Raw genomic sequence first — 23,234 nt, forward strand, 5'->3', positions numbered from 1 at the left:
GATCTGAAAACTGGATCTTTAATACATCAGAGAAAAAATGAAACAGTTTGGTTCAAACAATTTTTTTTGCCCACCCTTAACATATATATATTCTTCGAAAATGATACACAACTACCCAGCTTTTTGTTACTCACCACTGTTTAGTTTAAAAAGCTGCTGCTTGTGGAAAATTATCACCCAAACAGAACCTTTTTTTCTTTTTGAATGATAGAAACCGTGTGGGGCTAATGACCCATGTGACAATGTTGTCTCTCCCTTTGTAAAAACCTTTATCAGTACCTTGTTTAGAGCTCCAAAAGTTAAGTACAGTGCTCAACTTAAAGTTTCTGAAGTCTATAATTCAATGTAAAAAAGATCATATCAATTGAACATTTGTGGCAAAAGTTATAAGCCAAACTGTGAGCAGACGCAATTGAGTTATGATGTCCTGCCTTTGCATTTTTAAAATTAAATTGCAATTTTCTCAGAACTTCAAAAATTATTTTCTATTACTCGAATTGAAGCTATCAATTTTAAAATTAAACTGCACTGAAATTTGAAGCGACTGACAAGGTAAAATTATACACAATCCTTAATCTTGGAGACCAATAATTTTACACACTTAACGTGGTTGAAGAAGGGTTTATCTGAAACTGGTATGAGCTTTGTAACCCAAGCAATTGGCCATGACACAGCTGCAATTCCAATACAAATTCCCCATTGCTCCCATGTTAATCTCTCTGTACCAGCAAACATCCTAAGGAGTTCCACCATCGCAACTTGAAGAACAAGGGTAATCCCCACAAGTCCAAGAAACAGGTGGTTTCTGTGAAGGCCTTGGAACACATTAAGTTTCTCCATACTTCTAGAGTTGAACTCGTTGAATACTTGGCAGAGGACAAAAGTATTAAAGATTAGAGTATCCTTTACCTCCTCTCTAACATTGAAGATTAACTCTCCCTTCAATTGTAAAACCAGGAGGATAACAATCTGATATAAAGCTTGAGCGAAAAGGTTTCTCCACATAATATTGGTAATAAGAGGCTCAGTCCTACCCACTGATTTTTTCTCCATTAACTCTTTTGTAGGTCTTTCTGCAGCCAGTGCCAATGCTCCTAGCGTACCGATAATCAGATTTACCCATAAAAGTTGAACTGTTGTTAGGGGAACATCTCTCGAAGAAACTGCTGCAATAAAATTTATCACTAGAGCTGCGACATTCACGGTTAGTTGAAACTGGATGAACTTTTGGATATTGTTGTAAACACATCGCCCCCACCTTACAACAGTCACAATAGAACTGAAGTTGTCATCTAAGATGACAATGTCGGAACTCTCCTTGGCAACTTCAGTTCCTTGGATCCCCATAGCAAGTCCAATGTCAGCTTCTATCAGAGCAGGTGCATCATTTGTGCCATCTCCTGTCACTGCAACAACATGACCTTTCCTTTTCAAGCACTGCACCATCAAACTTTTGTCAAAAGGGGATGATCTTGCCATCACGCGGATCTTCTCTACTCTCTCCATTCTCTCTTCCTCAGAATAATTCCTGAATTCCACACCCTCCACCACTTCTTCCGTGCTCACATGGCCATCAAAGTCTAATATTCCGCATTCTGCTGCTATTGCTTTTGCAGTGAATATGTTATCACCTGTGATCATCTTCACACTAACTCCAGCATGTTTACACGCTTCCACAGCCTCCTTGGCGTCGGGTCGGCATGGATCCTTGAGGCCAACAATACCTAGCAAGGTCAAGCCATCTTTTCTCAGGATTTCATCTGCTTTCTCCTTATCGTTATAATCAATATCTTCCGGAATCTGCGTGTGAGCAAAAGCGATACATCTAAGGCTGCTAGCAGCCATGCCTTCAATTATATTTTGCAATTTGCTCCGCTCTTCATCAAGGGGCTTCTCTATGCCGTTATTGTCAATATAATTTGAACACATCCCGAGAATAATCTCTGCAGCACCTTTCCAATGAGCGTGAACTGTGTTGGTAGTCTTCTTCCTTATCGCGATGCCACTTCGTTTCTTTTCAGAGTTAAACGCTTCAACATGGAGAACTTCGTGTGCGCGCTTCAGTTCATCCATGTCCATGCCCAAATCTGACACGGCCCACAAGAGTATAGCTTTCTCCGTCGGGCTACCAGAAATTTCAGGTTCAGATATTGGTGAAGGTTTACAGATACTGCCAGTTGTGTTTAGGCCAACTCCTTGTTGGAATAACTCAAGAACTTCAGGGGCCATTGCATTGGAAGATTTTTCCTCGACATTTTGTGGGCCAAGCCAAAACTTGGTGACTCTCATTTGATTCAAAGTCAGGGTACCAGTTTTATCCGTGCAGATAACTGTAACTGACCCCATGGTTTCGCAAGCAGAAATCTCCCTCACCATTACATGGTCTGACATCATTCTTTTCATGGAGTAAGCAAGAGTGAGAGTGACGGCCAATGGCAGACCTTCTGGGATTGCCACCACCACAATAGTGACTGCAGCGGCGACAATCCTCACAACCGCATTGAAAATGTCGTTTACATCAGTTTTACTCCCCTGGAACTCTGTATTCCCATTATCATCCTGTGTGTTTCCAGTGAAATAACGAAATAACAAGACTCTGAGAACAAGAAAAGCGACTGTGAGACCCACCCTTCCGACAGAAAAGGTTAACTTATCAAGGCGAGTCTGTAATGGTGTCCTTACTTCGGTGTCTGTCGATAGTGAGCTCATTATTTCACCCCATGCTGTGTTGATTCCCACAGATGTCACTAGCATACGACCACAGCCATCCTCAACTTTTGCACCAGACAGCAAGAAGGGGCTTCTTGAAGGCTCAATTTCTACAGGGTCGCTCTCACCTGTCATACTTGATTCATCCACTAGCAAACAAAGGCCACTCAAGAACAATCCATCAGCTGGAATCTGATCACCAATCTTAAGGGATGCAATATCGCCCACTACAACATCAAAGATAGATATATTCTGTCTCCTTCCATTTCTCACTACTTCTACTTTGATGTCGTTGCTTACCTTAGACAATTTGTGAAACTGTCTCTCTTGTCTGAGGTTGCTGAGTGCGGTAACAACCACCACCAGAAACACTGCTACAAATATACTCCCTCCTTCATACCAGCCTTCCCCCGGGCCATGTTCTTTCATGCCAAAACCAAGGGAAAGACCGGCGCAAACAAGGATCAGAATATTAGTGTCAGTGAAAGCTTCCACCACAAAACTCAGGAAAGACTTAGGCGGTGGCCTCTGGTAAGTGTTGGAACCAAATACTTTAACACGTTTAGCAACCTCATCATGGCTTCCGGTGATTCCCTTTTCCGGAATGGTTCCAAGAATGTTTGCAACACCTTCAACTCCTCCAAACTCTGTAAAGGCTGACAAGTTTTTGTCCTTGACCATACTCGTAATCCTCACCTTGTCAACATCAGGAACCAAAGAAGGATGAGTGTTTGTATTTGTCTTAGACATGACTTCTTTGGCCAAGGCAAGCATGACTCGCCTAGAATAAATTGCTGTATAAGCTAAACGCCATCTCTTTTTTGCTATGTTTTCCATGGAATCAGCAGAAGATCTCAAGCCGAAAAGATACAAGAAAAGAACTAGATTATGACTCAGATCTGGTTATCTTCTATAGTAATATTTCGTACCAGACGACCATAGAGGCAATTTCCGAGTAGCTTCTTACAAATAGTAATGCTTTTTTTCAGTTCAATTTAGTCAAACTTTCAAAAGACACCCTCGGTGTAAGTGAAAGTGGTTTCTTAAAATATAGTACCTACTTTGCTAAGAAATACCAATTCACATTTGAAGACCACTCTTATTGCATTCACGGCTAAACTAACCGATTTATATTTTATTCCATGTGAACTTGAAAATAAGCAAAATTTCAACCATTAATGATGGTGCTTCATGACTTTAAACGTGTCTAGTTTTTGTATAATAGAAAACAAACTACGAAACCATAAAGAAAAAACAAACTTGCGTTGTCATCCATATTTATGTTATCTTAGAAATCATGACTTGTTGTCTCTCTTTTCATATTTTTTTTTCTCTTTCTGCATTCTTAGTAAAGATTGCTATTGTTGAATACGAATGCATCACTATTCTGTCTACGTAAATTTTCTTTTCGTTGCCCTTCATTACAGGTAACCCATAATCCCTATTGCTATTCAATTCAGATCCCAGGACAGTGGGAACACTAATTGATGTATAAATCATATATATATATATATATATATATATATATATATATATATATATATATATATATATATATATATATATATATATATATCACTGTCTGGTACCTTTTGTTTTAAAATTGGTCATTTCAATTTCAATAAAGTTCCCAAATTGTTGTCCTTTCAAACCAAACCGGTCCCAATTGCACTCTTTTTTAATCACTTTCAAGCCGTACCCATTCCCCCCAATTTTTTTATCCAGATTATATATATATATATATATATATGCTGGAAATCGTCTTGGAAGTGGAGTAAATGTTATTTGGGTATAGGGTTGTTATTGTTGAGAACCATGGGCTGAGCTTTTTGTGAGATCAGGGAGAAGATACACTTCCATAAAAATTTTCGATAATTAAGTACAAAAGTAAGAATTTGAATGATGATAACTAAATGTGAAGATCGTGAATTGAGTAAATACTTTCTGAAATGTTGTATGGTATATGTAGAACTATTAAGACCAATGATAGTTATAGATAAAAGTGGGTAAAATATATTTTTTACCTCAAATTTTGATGTGGAATTGGAATTCTTCCTTGTGAAAAAATTTCTTCTCATCTTCATATTTTATTAATGCATGAACTACATCATTGTGAGCTTACAACGTTAAGCATTTGTTTCGCTGATGTGTCGAACAAGATTGTATAGTGGATGAAAATGGTTTGAAGAAGACATGACTCTTTCAATGTTGAGACGTCTAATTTTTTAAAAAGAAATTTTGGTTTCTAAAACTGTGGGTGTTGAACGTTTGAAGGAAAAAGTTGAAGTCAGTGCTGGTGTGGGTGTTGAATGTTTTCGTTTGTGTGGTTGTAGAGTTGTTGGTAGCTACGTTGACAGTGTTGGTAGGTCGTATGTATTTTGTTTGTTTATGTAGAAAATTTGGAGCTTTTGATGGATGGAGAGACATTGTAATAATAATCAGATATTTTTTTGTTTTCGTTGAATTTGATTTAATTAAAAGTGTGTGAAGGTTCAAAAATTTGGATTTAGGGTTTTCTTTGTTATTGACGGCATATGTTGTTTTTTGAAGTATTTGAACTAAAAATACAAGAGAAAAAAAAGAGGCGTATATATTCACGGATGGAGAAATAATAAAATTACAACTTATAATTATACTTACGTAAAATGTCGTTTCTCCTTCTTGCCAAAGGAAATTTTATTGTGCACTTCTCTGCTATTATTTTCTTTGCTCTATCTGTTTATCTGTTACACAAAATAATGAATATGTTTATTTCTTCCGTTTCTCTTTTCCCAATTTCTATCGAACCAAAGTAAATACTTCGTTTGTCCCATATTTTGCTTAGACACAATGCCCCCAATAACAAGAACCATTAAAATATTTATAATTCTTTCTTTTTTGTTCAAGATGGAAGCGACAAAGATAGCACATGTATGATCCCTCACATACTTCAGTCATACAAAAAAAAGTACAAATAAGAACCAAAATAGATCTAGGAGCTCCAGAGTCCATTTACACAGAAACAAAAGTTGTAATTTTCAAGTTTATTATCACGATGATAGAGTAAGGGTGTAATATAACCAAATCTAAAACTCAAGAATCCATAACAAAAATTAGTCACATCCACACAGATCTACACTGACTGAAAATCAAACAATCAAGAAAACATATCACTCATTTGGGAAAGATTCTCAGATAGGTCTATGAAAATATAACAAGCAAATATCCAGTGAGTTATATGAGCAATCAGAAAAACAAATCAGTTGCTAAAGCTAAAACAAAGAACTCATTAAATCCAACAGCATTACAATTCCAGGAGTAGCACATCAACCAAGTTAAAGACAGATAGAATGATCATTTACACTCTAACATTAACATCTTGTCCTTAAGAAACAGAAAAGAAAATCTAGTACCTAACTAACACACATCCAGATGGTAAATAAAGAGAAAGATTAAAGGAAAAGTAAAGAAACAATTGAGTCTCATTCTTTGGCTGCTTTGTTGATCAAGGACTTGTGGATGTGAGGGATTACACCACCACCAGCAATGGTCCCTTTGATGAGGGTGTCAAGTTCCTCATCTCCCCTGATAGCCAGCTGCAAGTGTCTGGGTGTGATCCTCTTCACCTTCAGATCCTTGCTTGCATTCCCAGCCAACTCCAGAACCTCAGCAGTCAGATATTCCAGAATTGATGCCAAGTATACTGCAGCAGTTGCCCCCACACGTCCATTGGCTTGCACCCTTTGCTTCAACTGCCTGTGGATACGCCCCACTGGAAACTACAGCCACACAAAAAAAAAATCAAAACAATTCAATCCATGCATCAAACCGTATCACGAAGACCCAGTAGTTTATCACAGATCTTTGATTTAATCTTAACTGTAGGCATTCTACACCAAAAAATTCCAACAATTCACAAACATTTCAACTGTTCCCAAAAACGATAATTTGACGAAAATAACGAAAACTCAAGCTTTCTTTCAGATCGTGATAAAATTCTGGTCAAGTCAGGGATTTAAAGGGTGAATCCTTTTTCAAGGCTCAAGTTTGAGACTTTCTTATACTCGTAGGCATCCCATGAACAAAGAAAACAATGTTTTTTTTTCCTCGTGAAATTGACAAATACAAAACAAAATAATTATTACTCTGAAAAAACGTGATTTGCATCATCTGGTGCTGTTCTGAAGGAATTTCCATCACTAATCCAGAATTAAAATAAAACAACAAAAGGTCATTGCTTTGTGGTTAAGATTAGAACAGGACGTGGGAAACAAAACTTTCACGACAGTCACAAGAACACAAATCAGATCCAACATACACCAAACATGTGGCTCGTGAAATCTAGTCAAATTAAGTTGTAAAGATTGAAAACTAAGACAATTCTGGAGAGAAAAAACAAAATCTGAGGAACAGGGAAAATGGGTTACCTGGATCCCAGCACGGGATGAACGAGAGACAGGCCTTTTCTTATCCTTGTCTTTGTCCTTGTTCGCTGCGGTGGTTTTTCCAGCCACGAGCCCCTTCCCTCCTTTTCCCGCCATCGACACAGAGAGAAACCTAGAAAGCTAAAGCAAAGAAGGATGATGCTGAAATAGTGACTGGTTGAATGAGAAACATATCTTCTTAATAAACACTTTAAATTTCCAATTCTCAAACTATGGGCGGGCGCGGTCACTTTTGCGTGGGAATTTGATTTTCAAATTATTTCACTTTTTTTCCCGGGTCCACCAAATTTTTTCGCTCAAGGAGGTCTATTAAAGCCCATCAACCTACCTCAGGCCCATTAAAGCCTATCACACTACCTCAGGCCCAAACATAGGATAAGATTCCACTGGCAGTACCTCAACTCCCAATTAGTGCATTAGAAAAAATATCATGGCGACCAGTTGCGGTGGCAGCTTCTTAACACTGTCCTGTGCCGGAACTATCCAAAATCAACATGTATCACAACCTACAACATTTCTTGGAGTTCGCCATTACCCTCATAGGAAGAGGAAAACACCGTTAGTTGTGGTGGCGGTGACCCAAGGCTCCGCCGAATCAAGCAAGTCGGAGGAAAAAATCCCTTCATGGGCCAAACCAGATTCCGATGAACCACCACCATGGGCCCGAGATGAGGCCAAAAACAACACTTCGGAGCAAGGATTTGAAATCCCATTCTACGCGTATTTACTTGCCTCTGCCATCACAGCAATTGCTGCTGTAATTAACCAACTTCTTACCACTATTAATATTAATAATGTTTTTCTTTTGATTTGTTTCTTGATAGTGTATCTCTTTTCTACAACAGATTGGTTCCATCTTTGAATATGTGAACCAAAGACCGGTGTTTGGAGCATTAACCTCGGACAGTGTGTTTTATGCTCCCTTGCTTGGGTTTTTTGTCTTCACTGGCATTCCCTCTTCGGTAAGAATTAATCACTCTCCTCAATGTTCAGATTCAGAATTTTAATTAAAATTAATTGATTTTTTTGAGTTTTTTTCTAAATTATGTGTAAAAGTAAAATGTTGGTTCTTGCCAATTTATGAACTCCTAATGTTTAATTCAGGCTTTTCTTTGGTTCAAATCTGTTCAAGCTGCTAACAAGGAAGCAGAGGAACAAGACAAGAGGGATGGGTATTTATAAGGTGGAGTGGGATTTACATGCTTTCTTTATTCTGTAAGTTATGAGGAAAATGCACATAATGCCGTGTTAAATGTCAGAGTTTAATGTGAATATTTAATGTTATGTATGAATACAGATAATATAGTATGGTAAAATATGGAGCACCATTGTCATCGTGTAATCAACATAATTTCTGTCAATATAAGAATGCTTTGTGATGAATATAAGTGAATCTTCTGAAAATGTTTGATTTTGATATCTGTCTATGAATGCTGATAAATATCTAAATTTAATCTTTCAGATGTTAATGTCAAACAAAATTTAAAAAAAAAAACTAATTACCAAATCTAAAAGATGTAACTCCAATTATTTATTTTAGTAAAGTGTATCTGTCGTATCTTCTTTTCATATATTTTGGAGTCGAGTCATTGATGTTTTTGCTGCATTGATTTAGAGAAGTAAACAAAGAGAAAACTGAGGATAATGAAAATTTCAGCTGTTTGAAAACAATAGTGAAAGAGGAAAAGAAAATGAGAAAACATCGGATGAAAACCAACCCATGAAATAAGTTCCCTTGGTCATTTCATTTTGCATCCATCTTCTCCTAACTACCAACTAGCCCAAGGCTTGCTGGATCACAATGTTGTACATGCATTTTTTTAGGTAAATGATTTATATATTAAGATTGTGAGGAATATTTCAATCCCTAATAGGAAAAAGACACAAGTTTAAGAAACATGATTCAAATTTGTAAACTTAGAAATAGTGCAAAAATGTTAACCTTAGTAAAATCATAAAATCCTATAAAATGTTGGAGACAAAGGAATCGTCAAAGAATAGTTATATTTCACAACATCTGCAGATAGTGGTGATGAATGAGATAAACTTAAGGTGAGCTAAATTAAGTATAATTTATTAATAAGTTTCTTTTACATTTGTGATTATTAGTTATTTATATTTTTAACACTATAAATATAAAATAATTATCTATTGCACAGAATTGTATAATTATTTTTAAAATATTACTATATCAAGCAAATAGATTGGTTTTAATAAATATGAAATTTGTGTTACATTTTTATTTAATTATTTCTTTATTAATAATTTTCTTACCATTGTAAAGTTGATGCATTGGGCCATTACCATCATAAGTTATTATCAGTTCAAAAGCAATGAAGCCGATTATAAATAGTATAATTAAATACAATTACCAATTGAACTATTATTATTGATATTTTTAAATATAAATTAAATTTATTGTACTATAGAACGAGATAATATTGTGTTTTTGTACGAAGCGAATAATCATCCATAAAACAATGTTTATAAATAAACTATATATGAATTTCTATGAAATAAGTAAGGATGAATTGAACTTTTAAGACCATTGTTTATCAAATTCATCAATTTTGTCACTAGCAATCATGTGGGAATGGATATACAAACGTTTGTCTTACCCAGACACTATTATTGGTCGTTATACCAACATAGCTCCATAAGTCATGTATATCATTTTAATAAATAAAAGCAGTATGGTTAGAAAATAGAAAATGAAAATAATACTATTATAATTCACTATTTATAAATAGTAACAATAAATTATTATTATTATTATGCTTTTTTGTTTTATACAATGAAATAAACTAATATTATGTTAAATAATGCCTAATTTTTTGTCAAAAATCTTTTTAATAATAGAATCCAGTGTTACATATACACTGATGAAATGATTTTAATTAATGACAATTAGATATGTCAACTATAAGTCAAAATGAATTAGGTTCATTTAATTCAATACTTAAACGAGATTGAGCAGGTTACAGTGAGCTAACCTGCAATCCACTTATATTTTAAAAAGATTATCTTTCAAAACTGAAAAAATCCTAATTTCTTTGCCCCTTTCACATTACAGATTTCTCTATCACTCCCACATTCACTGCTATGTTAATATGACAAGCAATATTCTGTCTGTGATTCTTGACCACCATTGTTGGACCGGTGGTTGTTTGATCTTCTTTCCATTAGGTCCAATCACCTTTGATTTGGTCCTCTGCTGCTCCTGTGTGCACCTCCATGTTCTTTCGTATTCCTGTGCATTCCTTTCGCGCTTATCTAACATTGCTTCGCACTCCTCCGCTCTTCCCTCTTTCTTTATTGTTTACACACGATCACTTACTTTTCATTATAAGCTTCTAAATTTAACTAAAAAATGACAATTTTTCATTTCATTTTTTTACTTTTAGATAAGTTAGTGAGTTAACACATTTAATTTACCAATCCGTGATGAGTTGAGTTGAGTTTCACAATTTCTTACACGCCATAAAGTAAACAAGATTGATCTCATTCATTTTTAACCCAACCAGTTGTGAGCCAACCTTGAGAACAAAATCATAAATAATTACTCCAACATGTTTTCCATTTTCATTTCATAAAATTTATTAAATGAACAATGTATTATACTCACTTTTAATAAAAATAAGGTATAATTACTGATTTGGTACTCCAATTTTTTGGTTAAGTTCAATTTGGTCCTCATACTTTTTGGTTTGTTCAATTTAGTACCTCAATTATGTAAAAAGATTCAATTTGGTCATCTCCACCGTGTGTCCCTACAAGACACGTCAAGCCATATAATTTTTTATTTTATTTATTATTATTTTTTTTTGTAAAATTTATAAACTGTTACATGTCAGTTTACCGTCATACCACGTGACAGTGGTAATAGTTGTTTTCAATTTAGTCCTCTATTTAAATTTTTGGTTCAATTTAGTACTCCGATGCTTTAAAACATCCAATTTTGTCCTCTCTAATTTAAGACCAAATTAGTAAATAAGCTTAATTACAACTTATATATACATGTTACAATAACTTTTATTAATATATACATCAAATCATTTCACCTAAATATTTAAATTATTTTATTTTTTACATTTTTTACCTTTGTAATTTTTTACACCTGAAATTTTGTATACTTGTAAAAAATATAATAATTTGAATATTTAGGTGTAGTAATTTGATGTATAAATTCAAAACAATTACTTTAACATGTATATATAAATTATAATTAAACTTAGTTACTAATTTGGTCTCAAATTGGAAAGGACAAAATTAGATAGTTTGAAAGAATTGAGGTATTAAATTGAACCAAAAATTTAAATAGAGGACTAAATTGAAAATAATTATTATCATTGTCACATGTCATCATTGTAAGTCAATAAACTGACACATGGCAGTTTTAAAATTTTTTGGAAAAAAAAATTAAAAATTTGAAAAAAGTTTTAAAAAAATTAAAAAAAATTAAAAAAAAATTAAAAATTTCACGGCTCAACACATGTCCCTTACGGACATGGTGTTAACTCTAACTTAACGAAGATGACCAAATTGAATCATTTTAAATATTTGGATACTAAACTAAACAAACCAAAAATATGGAGATCAAATTGAATTTAATCAAAAAATTGGAATACCAAATGAGTAATTATACATAAAAATAATTTACCCTAAAAAAATCAAGTACAAGAAAAAATAAGAACAAAAAACATTTCAAATGGAATAATAAGAAACAATTTTGATAAATAATGATATTTTCATAAATAAATAACTAAATAATAAAAATATATAATTTCTATAGCTAGGATAAAATAGAATCTTAACTTCCTTTTTAAAATATATGTGCTAAATTAAAATCGGATACTATATCTTGTGTCCCAATTTATTTAAAAAAAAACATATAGTAACGTACAATATTTAAAATTAAACGCAAAAAGAGGAAGAAAAAAAAGAAGCAAAACGTATAGCAATACTAGAATAATATTACATGGTAATTAAATCACATAATAGTTATTTTATTTGCCGAAATCATTTATACACGATGTTTTTTTTTCAGATACATAACTTGAAGGAAAAATAAATAATCATGTCCTTAATTTTTGTTATATAATTAATCAATGTACACTCAATCGTTAGGAATGGGTAAATGAGTCGATACATATCTTACAAATGATTTTTTGTCAACATAGTTACCTATCTTACCCAATTTTACAAATTGTACACCTCACTTAAACATTAACATTTTGAAATATCTCATTTCAAGCTTAAAAGTTAAGGCCAATACTGTTATCCCACACTTCAATTAACCGTCCAAAATACATAATCAAAAGGTCACTGTACTGTAGAACCGGAGGATCATTCAATGAATCATGACATTAGTGTATTTTTTCTTTTCAATTTTTCAAAAATCTAAAAAAAAACTTACTGTTAATTTATGAGAGAACGTGTACGAGAAGTTTGATAAACTAAATGGAAAAGTGAGTTTGATTGATTTGATGGAAAGAAAGCATATGAAGAATATTAAGATTTAAAAAAAATAAAACGGAAACAGAGGGCAGGGAGAACGCGGTTTTGGAGGAGAGTGGGTTGATAAAAAAGGAATACTGTAGGCGTACGTATCAAAGGATTTTGTTGTCTTCCTAAATGCACTACATCACTACCTAGCTAACACAATGCCTCCTACAATATGTAACATTTCAATTGGGTCCCACTCAATATTTCTATGCTCTTTACCTTCAAACTTTAATGCTTTTCCGTTTCGGTGAATCAACTTTCACCACCTATTTTCCTTTCCTTAAACTTCTTGTTGCCCACTTTGTTCCGTCTTCAACACTTTCCACTATCATTAAGCTCTAACCAAGCTACGATACGATACATTAGTGCACCTTTTAACCAGAAACGCCTTTCTTTGCACTCTATATACGTAAACAATGTGAGTGCTGTTTCAGTCACAAGATACACAGTTTTTTCGTGCCTCGTAATACAACAATTATTTCATATTTATTATCATTAAGATATTTGGAATAATAGTTTTATGAAAAAGATGTTGGGTTATATATGGGTTAAAGGATTATTGATACCGAGAACTATGATTACGTATAGTTATACGACATTAGTTTTATACATATAAGACACTAGACACCAAAACTTGAAGATAATGTTGTTATGAATTTTTATTTTTATAATGTCTAATTTTTTCTTTTGTATCTAATATGGGACTTTGAGTAACACTTAGATATTTTTAACAAAATTATCATTATATTTAATTAAAACTTCACACTTGTTTTTTTATGCAATTTTATTGTGTCGTTCTTTTCACCTTTTCTTCGCACCGTAATTATTTTTCTCTTCTTCTCACAACATTGTCTTATTTATGTTGTTCTCGTTCTGTCATATGTCGCATTATTGTTATAAATGTTTTCTTATTGCTTCTCTAAATTTTATCATAATATCGTGCATGGTCTCTTCAAAACAAGTTATTTCCTTGTTAAGGTAGGTTTTATCATAATCTTGTTATGGTTACCTTTTTTGTTGTGACGTATTGAACACGTTAGCATGTATTGGTCACAAATTGTTTTAGATGTTAATTTTATTTGTGAAACATGTCTTTATATAGTTATAGTTTAATCAATGTTTTTTTTTTGTTTGTCATTAGTGTATACGTGAGATGTGATATACTACAGAGTAGACTGGTAAAAAAATTACAAAAAATAACGTGGGCGCATTTTGGGTATTTAATTGCATTAAATATATTTTTTAACACTTTTGTATGTAAATTGATTGTATATGTTCATATTGTAATAATCAAAGGCTATGGAGGCTTATACAATTTAAGGAATCTGTGTGTGTGAGTCATATATATTGTTCAATCGAAACAAATGCACCTCGAGGCATTTAATTACATTAAACATATACATTACTTTAATACTTTGTATATTAAGTAAGTGTATTGATATTGAACCATATTATAATAAATAAACTAAAAGTTAAGACTATAACTGTTATATTTAGTGGATGAAAACTATTGTACATGTAATGATTAGAATTAGAAAAAATCTTGAGATTATATAATTTATTATTTCTTATCAGTTCATCAATAAATGATTTGAGATTATTATATTGATGTAAATTTATTATTATATATATATATATATATATATATATAATTATTTAACTCTAAAAAATTTAAACATTTGACTATATCATAATAACCAAATGAATAAAATATTTGTATGACTTTTGTAACACTTAAAATTATACGGATACATAATATTTTATTTTATGAGTCTTACAATAATGGATAATTTTAAATTGTAAATGAATTTATTTTCAACTACTTAATGAAAATTAATTGGTTCATTGTTTTTCTAATTTATGATTTTGAATAAATTTTGATTTAACCCAAATTTAAAATAGTCATAAAATAGAGTGAATATTAAAAAATTAACACAAACGATGATGATTGTGATTTTTTTCTGCCATCATATCATATATTTATAATGTATAAAAATAATTTTTTTTAAAAAATTAGACGAGTGTCCCAAATGACATTGTTTTAATTAAGTAAATCTATAACAATATATAAATAAATTTTATATTTTGTATCCATATTTTAAAATATCAATTTTATCTTTTAAAATATAATTATTTATTAAATTTTAAAAAATTAATATTATTTTTATAATTTTTTTTATTAACAATTACTTTTATATATATTTTTATATATTTAACTTTGTTTTTAATAAATATAATTTTATTTTATATATTAATTTAATAACATTATATTATTATCTATTAATATAATATTATTTGTTTGGTTAAAATTAAAAGGAATTCAAAATTTCGAAAGATGCCGCTAAATTTTTTTTATTTACATTACACAATCATCTTTTATTAACTCCCAATATAATTTTTCTTTAAAAAGGATGTAAAAAGATAAGCCTAAAATAGAATTTAATTAGGATGTATTCACGGACATGGGCTTACATTTAATTATAAATGAAAAATGTATGTTTTTCGCATTTTAACTTTACTTCACATAAACATATAAAGAAAAACTCAAGTTAAATATTTTTAAGATTTAAAAGATTAATTTTATTAATAAATGAAAAGGAAAAAATACAAATTGAAATATTTTTTTATATTCTATGAATTCTTTTACAAATTTGTTATAAAATATTGTAAAAAAGGATTTTCTTTTTGTTTTGTTTTTTTAGGACTTTTAAATGGATAATTATTTCTTATAAAATTATAAAATTCACATTTTTTTATTTTTTTTTTGAAAAATATTTTGTACAAAAATATTTTACAAAAAAAAATGGTTACTATATTTTGTAAATTATTTTTTATAAAAAAATTTGTAAATATTTAAAAAAAATTAAGAATAACATTTAAAGAAATTTTAGTAGTGTCATTATAAATGCTTAAAAAATCATTGAAAAAAATGTCAAGTGTTCGATAAGATACATGAAAAAGGAAACATTTTAATTATGGTTCAATAAAATACACTATTGGTGCAAAAGTTGTTATGTTGGTAGTAGTGACGGATCTTCAGCCAATTATTTAGGATGTCAAAATTTTGGTTGAATTACTCTTTTGATCCATTTTTTAGTTAAAAAATGTCAAGTTTCTCATTTAGTTTTTTTAAGTCTCAATTTTGTCCCGAATTTTTAAATATTGATGTACTTTGATTCTTCTCGTTAAATTTTTTGAAGCGAAAGAAATATTTTTCATCAAAATTAATATTAGGACTATGTCAATTACACCAATAGATCAAACTATCCTTATTCACAACTTCAATTTTGATGAAAAATTCAATTCAAAAAATTTAACCAAAATGACAAAGTTATATAATTTTTTCAAAAATCGAAACCAAATCGAGACAAATAAAACTAAGGTACAAACTTGATATTTTTGAGCGAAAATAAAAATCAAAAAAATAATCTCAAAAATTTTATATAAACTAGTAAAAACATTGTATTTATTTTTTCATGATAATAAAAAATATATATATATATATATATATATATATATATAGTTATTGTTATTGTTATTATTATAATTATAAAATTAAATATAAATATTTTTTATAATTTAATATAATTAATTCTAATTTATCATTAATTATAATTTATAATGAATAAGTTCAAAAAAATAATCAAATAAAAAATAGTTAAATTACACAAATAATCATTTAATAGATAATATTAATAAAATAATTACTTTTATTTAAAAACATTTAAAATATACAATTAAAAATTAAATATGAATAACTCAAAATAAAACTTCTTCTTATATAAATATAGATGTATACAAATTTATTACAATATCAAATACATGAAATATATTACAAATATTAATTTTTTGAAAAATATATTTAAAATTATATAAATATAAAAAAAAATTGGGGAGAATGGCTCCTTAGTGCCTATGAAAGTCCACCATTGGTTGGTAGTACATGAAAAAATATTTTCAATGTATGTAGTTATTATAAAAATTAATAAACCTATCACATCGTTCAAATAGTAATTAAATGATTTTAAAAATATAATATATTTTTTATTCTTTGATTATATAATTATCCCACATAAGAAATAAAAATAGCAATACTTTTAGAAATTCAAATACAAATTCTATTCTGTCATTATTATATCTTGTGAGACTAATTTTAGATTTTACTGAGCAAGAATGAGAACATACTCAACTTTCACCATCTCTAGTTGCTTTTTCGGTACTGCTTTTTAGGTTGGTCACATGAATTATTATCCCATTAGACTAAGTTCCTAACATGCATGATTTCAAGATGAAAATATATTGACTCTAATGTCAATAAAGTAGAAAAAAATACAGGACCAAACTTTTGCTTTTGCTGCTCTCAATAGGGAAAGAGGGAAAAAATGTTCTATATTTTGCCAAAGGCAACGACTAAAGCAAGATCATTTGTTAAAGCAACAACTATAAAAATGAAACACCAAAAAAATTAGTACAAATCAAAGTGACTGTCAATTCATGAAAGAAAGGTCCGTATATTTTTAAGTCATTTAATATAAAATATTTATTCATTTTTGTTGATAGAAACTGTATCGGTTTTTATTTTTAATCGTGTTTTTCATAGATTTGGAATACAAACTTTTATTTTGAAAAGGCAAACATGTGCCACACGCACCACCACACGTGCTAATAGTTTTTTATTTAATATAGGATAATTTCTTTATGAAAAAAAAAATGACCTTGATACACATCCAAACGAGAGGTATAAAGTGGAAAAAATAGATAAAAAAAAATCATGTTCGATCAAGGATAAAAAAGAATAGTGTAAATTTATTATACACGGGCATAACATAACTCTCCCTGATTAATTCATTCACAGATAGCAGTTTGTTTGCTTTTAGAAGTTCATACAGTGTTGTTTTCGTACATTTAATTAAAATTGTTTATATAAGGTTTTAATTAATCAACTTTTTACAGTGAATTATATATATATATATATATATATATATATATATATATATATATATATAAGGAAAAAATAAGGAAATAGATATCTCCAAGAGAGTCAATCTCATTTCTCATTAAGTTTTTAATTTCATAGTTATTTGGTAACCCTCTTGTGTATCTTTAAAATCGTGACTATATTTCACTATATTCAAATTTTTTACATTTAAATGGAGAAATTTGATTTATAAATTCTAATTTTGTTACCATATATATATATATATATATATATATATATATATATATATAAGTTTTAATTAAATTTAATTACTAATTTAATTTTAAATTGGAGAGAACAAAATTTGATCGTTTTAAAAAAATAGTGGAATTTAATTGAATCAAAAGTTTAAGTAGAGGGATTAAATTGAAATTTTTTTAAATAATAAACAATTTTAAAAAATTGAAGATGTAACGTCTCATTTAATCGATAACCCTAATTAAATAAAACGTCACACAGAATAACATAGCAGCGCCATCTTGGAACATAAGTATAACTCATTACAATTCTCAAAGTACAGCACGATGGCATAAGCCAAATAAGATACAAATTTCAACAATACTCCAATTTAAAATTAAAGGCCAAGCAAATACATGAGCCATAGCCTTATAACAAAGCCCAAAGTAGTAGAATCCAGTCCAGGCAGACTACGCAGCAGAATCATCCCTTCCTTATTGACCTCGAGTGCCTCTCGCATCTGCTCACATCAATAAATTGATGATCATCACAAAAGGAGAAGAACCACATACAAGACAACCGAACAAGCAACAAGATAAGCTAGAGTAGAAACGATTTATTATGCAGTCACATGTTATCACACAATCCAAACAATATTTATCAACCAATCATGTTATGAATTCTCAAACAATACACTAGACTCAGACTCAACTCATCCGAATTACATATAATCTAGTCGGATTCAACGGATGCTTGCACTTGTGGTGGATATTTTATCTCACCCCCGAGATGCTCACCTCCGAGCTAAGTGTTACAAGTGGTACAATGTCTCGATCCCCACACACAAGGTTAACCCTTAATGAGTACAGGCCTCCTGCTACTCTCACCACAAGAGTCAGTCTGTCCACTCTAAGTGAGACTAACTGACTTCTTAGAGTGTTAGGATGCAACCTTACCTTGAATCCTTACCAAATTATATAGATGGGACACCACTATGAAATCTCACTAACAGAGGTCATGGAATTACGTCCCGACCACTGAAGCACCACCATGAGGTCTCACCTAGAGGCTCATGGAATTATGCACTGACACAGACCAATCATACTCCATCAATCAAGTATTATTTATCATGCACATAACTCTCATGCCAACCTTTATAACCAAATCCACATTCATATTCCATGTTGAATCCATTCCAACTCATTCTTCCCAATCCATGATATGGAATTGTACTTCATACCAATACCATGCCATTTTGATACCAACCATTTCATTGATATCGCATGTCAAGATTTATCCAAGTTCATGATTCACAATCCATGAATCACATCACTCATGCAAATTCATTCATCTCATACTTTATAAATGCATACAAAGACATACATATATCACAAAATAGTATTCATCCCAAATAAATGAGTGCCAACATTTAAGTACCTGAAATTCCATACAATCAAGCACAACCCACAACCATAATTCTTACACCAAAATTCCTAAGAAAATTTATTATCACCAAAACCAAAAATCAATGCAGTAATGCGTGACACATTTCTCAATCTAAAAACATCTAATCGACGATCCAACCGGTCAAACCATAAAATAGCATGTTATGAACCAAATGTCAAAATTTGAGCTCAATCCAACGGTTAATGAGTCGGGAAAGTCAATTTTACTAAAACTGCGCATATCAGAAAAATACACAGTCGCCCAACGACCAAGTCAACTCGCCCAGTGACTGTGCGACGCATCAGAATACGATAAATAACGTCAAATATCACAGTTTCATGAATATTTGAACCCCTAACTCAAAACTAACGTTTTCCTCAAACTTTTCTCATATTTCATAAAACATTTATCGCATAAAATAGAAATAACGTGAAACCCTAGCTTTCCTTACGTGGAGAGGGGTTAGCAGAGGACTTCGACACCCGAACAATGACGAACAGTAGCTCAAACAATAACTTTGAGGGCTGGAAAACAGTGGAATGAGCTTAAAACAAGTTCATTAAGACAACCTTCGTTGGAACGAAGAATGAACAAAATGGAGCAAGAGCATGAGTTGGAAGCTGACTTATGAAGAGTAGAGAACTGGTCTGAGTTCACTTGATGAGAAACAGTGGCTGAACCCTAGCAGAGTTTCACAACTGCTCAAAGAGAAAGTAAGGGAGAACTATTTTTTTGCAATGATACGAGTGAGTTGCTTAGGGCAGGTCTTGGGTCATTTAGCTCCCTATGGGCCAACCCTTAGGCCCCTTAGGCCCATTAGACCTTGGGACATCCCTTAAATATTGGGACTAAAATAAGAGGACTTTACAGAAGACAAAAATTTAACTTTTTAAAAAAATTAGAGAAGTAAATTGAATAAAAAATAATAAAGAAACCAAAATAATCAAACCAGCAAATTAAATAAACTAAATTACTAATTATACTAAAATATAAAAAGTAGACCACATATATGTCTTTGAAAAGAAATTAAATAAAGAAAATCATAAAAAATGTGTTAGTGAACTAAAAGGAAGAAGTTTTAATTGATCGTGAACTTTAGTAATTAGTTCGAAAAATATAATAATATTTTTGAAAAAGATTAATTTCCAACACTTGACCTATAAATAGCATTTTTAAGTATATCTAATCACATTTAGTTAAAATATTAAAAAAAATGACTTTGATTAGTAATAAGTTATTATTTTCAATTAAAGTAAAAGAAAATGTAATTTGATAAATAATAGATAAATTTGTAAAATTTTAATTACTAATACTTATTAAAATGATGTAAGATTATTGTTTTGAAGAGGCTGTAACAAATATAAAAATTGGGTTTAGGTTGGAATATTTATTTGAACAACCTATTTTCATGTAAAATTTAGTATTATTTCACGTGAAAATGAAATTAGAATTTAATTAATTACTAAATATAAGATTTTTAGAATAGGTAAAAGGTTAATTTAATTAACTCTTGTAAAGTTGGTTTCAATTTGGTTCAAGTTTTTAATGAGTGATACTTAATTTTAACTTTGGACTTGGATTAATTTTAGGTTGGGTCAACTTCTTTTAACCTTTAGCTTAAGTCGATTTGTCTCAAATTTTGGTCAGAGCTACTTCATCTTAATTCTTCAACCTATAATGATTTGTCCTGACTTGTGACTTAGATCGACTCGACTTTGCATGAGATGGATCTGACTTGTCTCAAACTTTATTAACATTGGTTTGACCTAAACTCAATCCGATCTAGATTCAAACACATACTAGTGCAAAGGTTGACTCTGGTCCATTAGGCTTGTTTTGCTATTTAGGTCTTATGAATTTCTTCTTAAGTGGACTTTTTGATGCTACACGTCTGTTTAACTTAGTGCTTAACTCTCTGCACTCAGTTACCTCTAACTTGAGTTTAGTATCATGCAATTAGTTGTATCCATTTTTTATATTAAAATTTTCTCACTTATTAATTCTTTTATATTTTCACACTTTTTATTTGTTTTAAACAATAATTGTTTTTAAACTTAAATATATTTTTATTCTTTATAAAACGAGTTTGTCTTAATTTTTATTTTATAATTTGTTTATAAGGTTTGAAATTGTTATTTTTGGTTATTGTAAAATATATAAATTTCAATGTGATATCTTTTAATTTATTTTTTTGCTTTTACTCTTTTGAATTTTTAAAGAACTAATTTAGTTGTGGCATCAGTTTTAGAATATATAAAAGATATATTTAATAAAAAAATTATGTTACTTGATTACTTTTTTTCCCTATTATTTATTTGTTTTAATCCATTTTATTCCTTTATTAACAGAAAGTTCAACCAAGTCTCTCAATTTAAAAAATATATTAATGTGAATTTTTTAAATTTAATTAAGTCTCTCAATTATTCAAAACACAATAATGTGTCTATTTACGACAAATACAAACGAGGAATTTAGTTGATACTTTTATTAATAGTGCAACTAAATTAAGACAAATAAACAAATACAAATATAATTAAATAGTTTTTTAATATACTAAATACAGACATTATATTACACTTTATTACATTGAAAAAAAATTCTATTATTTTTATGAATAATTAATTGAAAATAGAAAAATAATACAATTTAAAATACACATGTAATATTTAAAAATAATTTTAAAAAGATTAATTATTTAATTATTTAAAAATAAAATAAACTGTTTATGTATTCTATTAAATAAATAAACTGTTTTTAAAAGAATAATATCAAGAAATTTTATGTAACCGTTATTTAAAAAATATATATAATTATCTACAAATAAAATAAAAACGATTTAATTATTTGTGATGGTAAATAAGTGAATAAACAAGTTTTGTTTGTTAATGAATAAAATTATCAATTAAAAGATAACATTTTCGTATAAATGAAATTATCACTTAGATTTTTTTTTTCAGGATACGTCAGCTCTAAACAAGAGTCAGATAACTATGATAAAAAAAGGTAACCAGTTTTAATTTTGAAAGAACTAAAAGTAAAAAGTCTTTCATAAAAATTAAATTCAAAGAATTAAAAAGTATATTTAAACCTTTTAATTGTTATTTTCATATTTAAAAAATAAAAGGTATTGAATAGAATTCGCGATGAAGTTTTTTTATGTAAGATTTTATTTAAAATAGTCTGCATAAAATAAAATCCTTAGAGACTTAGGTGTCACCTGTCACCGACAAAATAAAGCAAATTCTGGTAAAAAAAAAATTTAAAAATGTTCTAGTTAGTTTAGAGGAAGACCTTCGAACCGATGATAAAGTTTGGTTAATCTCAAATAGAAATCAGAAAAAGGAAAATAAATGGAGACATGAAAGGAAAGAAAGTGCGAGAAATGTGCAAATGGTTGATTGAAAATTAAGTATTGAAAAAACATAGAGAAAAGTGTGAAATTACTTTCATACTCATTTATTTAAAATTTCACCCGCAAATGAAAATTTGATTGTTTTTAATTTAGTTTTTATTCTAAAAATTCATATTTACCACGTATTGTTAGTATTGTTATTTTCGCTTTAAAAATGAAATATCTTATTGAGACTTTGTAATGATACCGTAAGTGTTATTCAAACCAGTGATGCAACCATTAGAGATACGTGTTGTATACGAACAAGGAAATAAATTAGGTCCTAACAAAAACAAGTGCTTAAATAAGAATAAAAAAAATATGTTATGTTTGTTGAGATGAAAATGTTACGTTGATTATGAAATTTGATGTGTCTTGTAAAATTGATAAAGGAGAGGAAGAACAAAAGAAAGAAACAAAATGAAAGAATTTCGGACATAATATGAGAGCAGGTTAAATGTTGAACTGAAAGAAAATCGACGGTTAGAGAAAATAAAGAACATAAAAAGCTTAATACTTAATTTTTGTTTTAAAATTTTCGTACATACTTTCATTCTTAAATGACGTTGAAACTCACGGACAAATAAGCATTTAATTATCATAA

At 30.0% G+C, this 23,234-nt stretch overlaps 3 protein-coding genes across 3 annotated transcripts; 1 reads left to right on the forward strand and 2 right to left on the reverse strand.

The window, feature by feature from the left end:
• Nucleotides 1-470: 470 nt before the first annotated feature.
• On the reverse strand, nt 471-3,742 carry LOC114191685 (calcium-transporting ATPase 12, plasma membrane-type-like). Its single transcript, XM_028081033.1, has one exon. It carries the CDS (start codon nt 3,544-3,546, stop codon nt 559-561), a length of 2,988 nt encoding a protein of 995 aa, XP_027936834.1. The 5' UTR covers nt 3,547-3,742; the 3' UTR covers nt 471-558.
• Nucleotides 3,743-5,951: 2,209 nt separating this feature from the next.
• On the reverse strand, nt 5,952-7,367 carry LOC114164475 (histone H2A variant 1-like). The gene is made up of 2 exons (XM_028049167.1): nt 7,116-7,367; nt 5,952-6,467 (listed from the first exon to the last, which is right to left on the reverse strand). Exons 1-2 carry the CDS (start codon nt 7,227-7,229, stop codon nt 6,171-6,173), a joined length of 411 nt encoding a protein of 136 aa, XP_027904968.1. The 5' UTR covers nt 7,230-7,367; the 3' UTR covers nt 5,952-6,170.
• A 133-nt stretch (nt 7,368-7,500) lies between these two features.
• LOC114164465 lies at nt 7,501-8,537 on the forward strand. Its single transcript, XM_028049156.1, has 3 exons — nt 7,501-7,890; nt 7,979-8,095; nt 8,238-8,537. Exons 1-3 carry the CDS (start codon nt 7,564-7,566, stop codon nt 8,313-8,315), a joined length of 522 nt encoding a protein of 173 aa, XP_027904957.1. The 5' UTR covers nt 7,501-7,563; the 3' UTR covers nt 8,316-8,537.
• The last annotated feature ends 14,697 nt before the right edge of the window (nt 8,538-23,234 follow it).

The sequence above is a fragment of the Vigna unguiculata genome, chromosome 1, assembly GCF_004118075.2.
Source record: "Vigna unguiculata cultivar IT97K-499-35 chromosome 1, ASM411807v1, whole genome shotgun sequence".
NCBI lineage: Eukaryota > Viridiplantae > Streptophyta > Magnoliopsida > Fabales > Fabaceae > Vigna > Vigna unguiculata.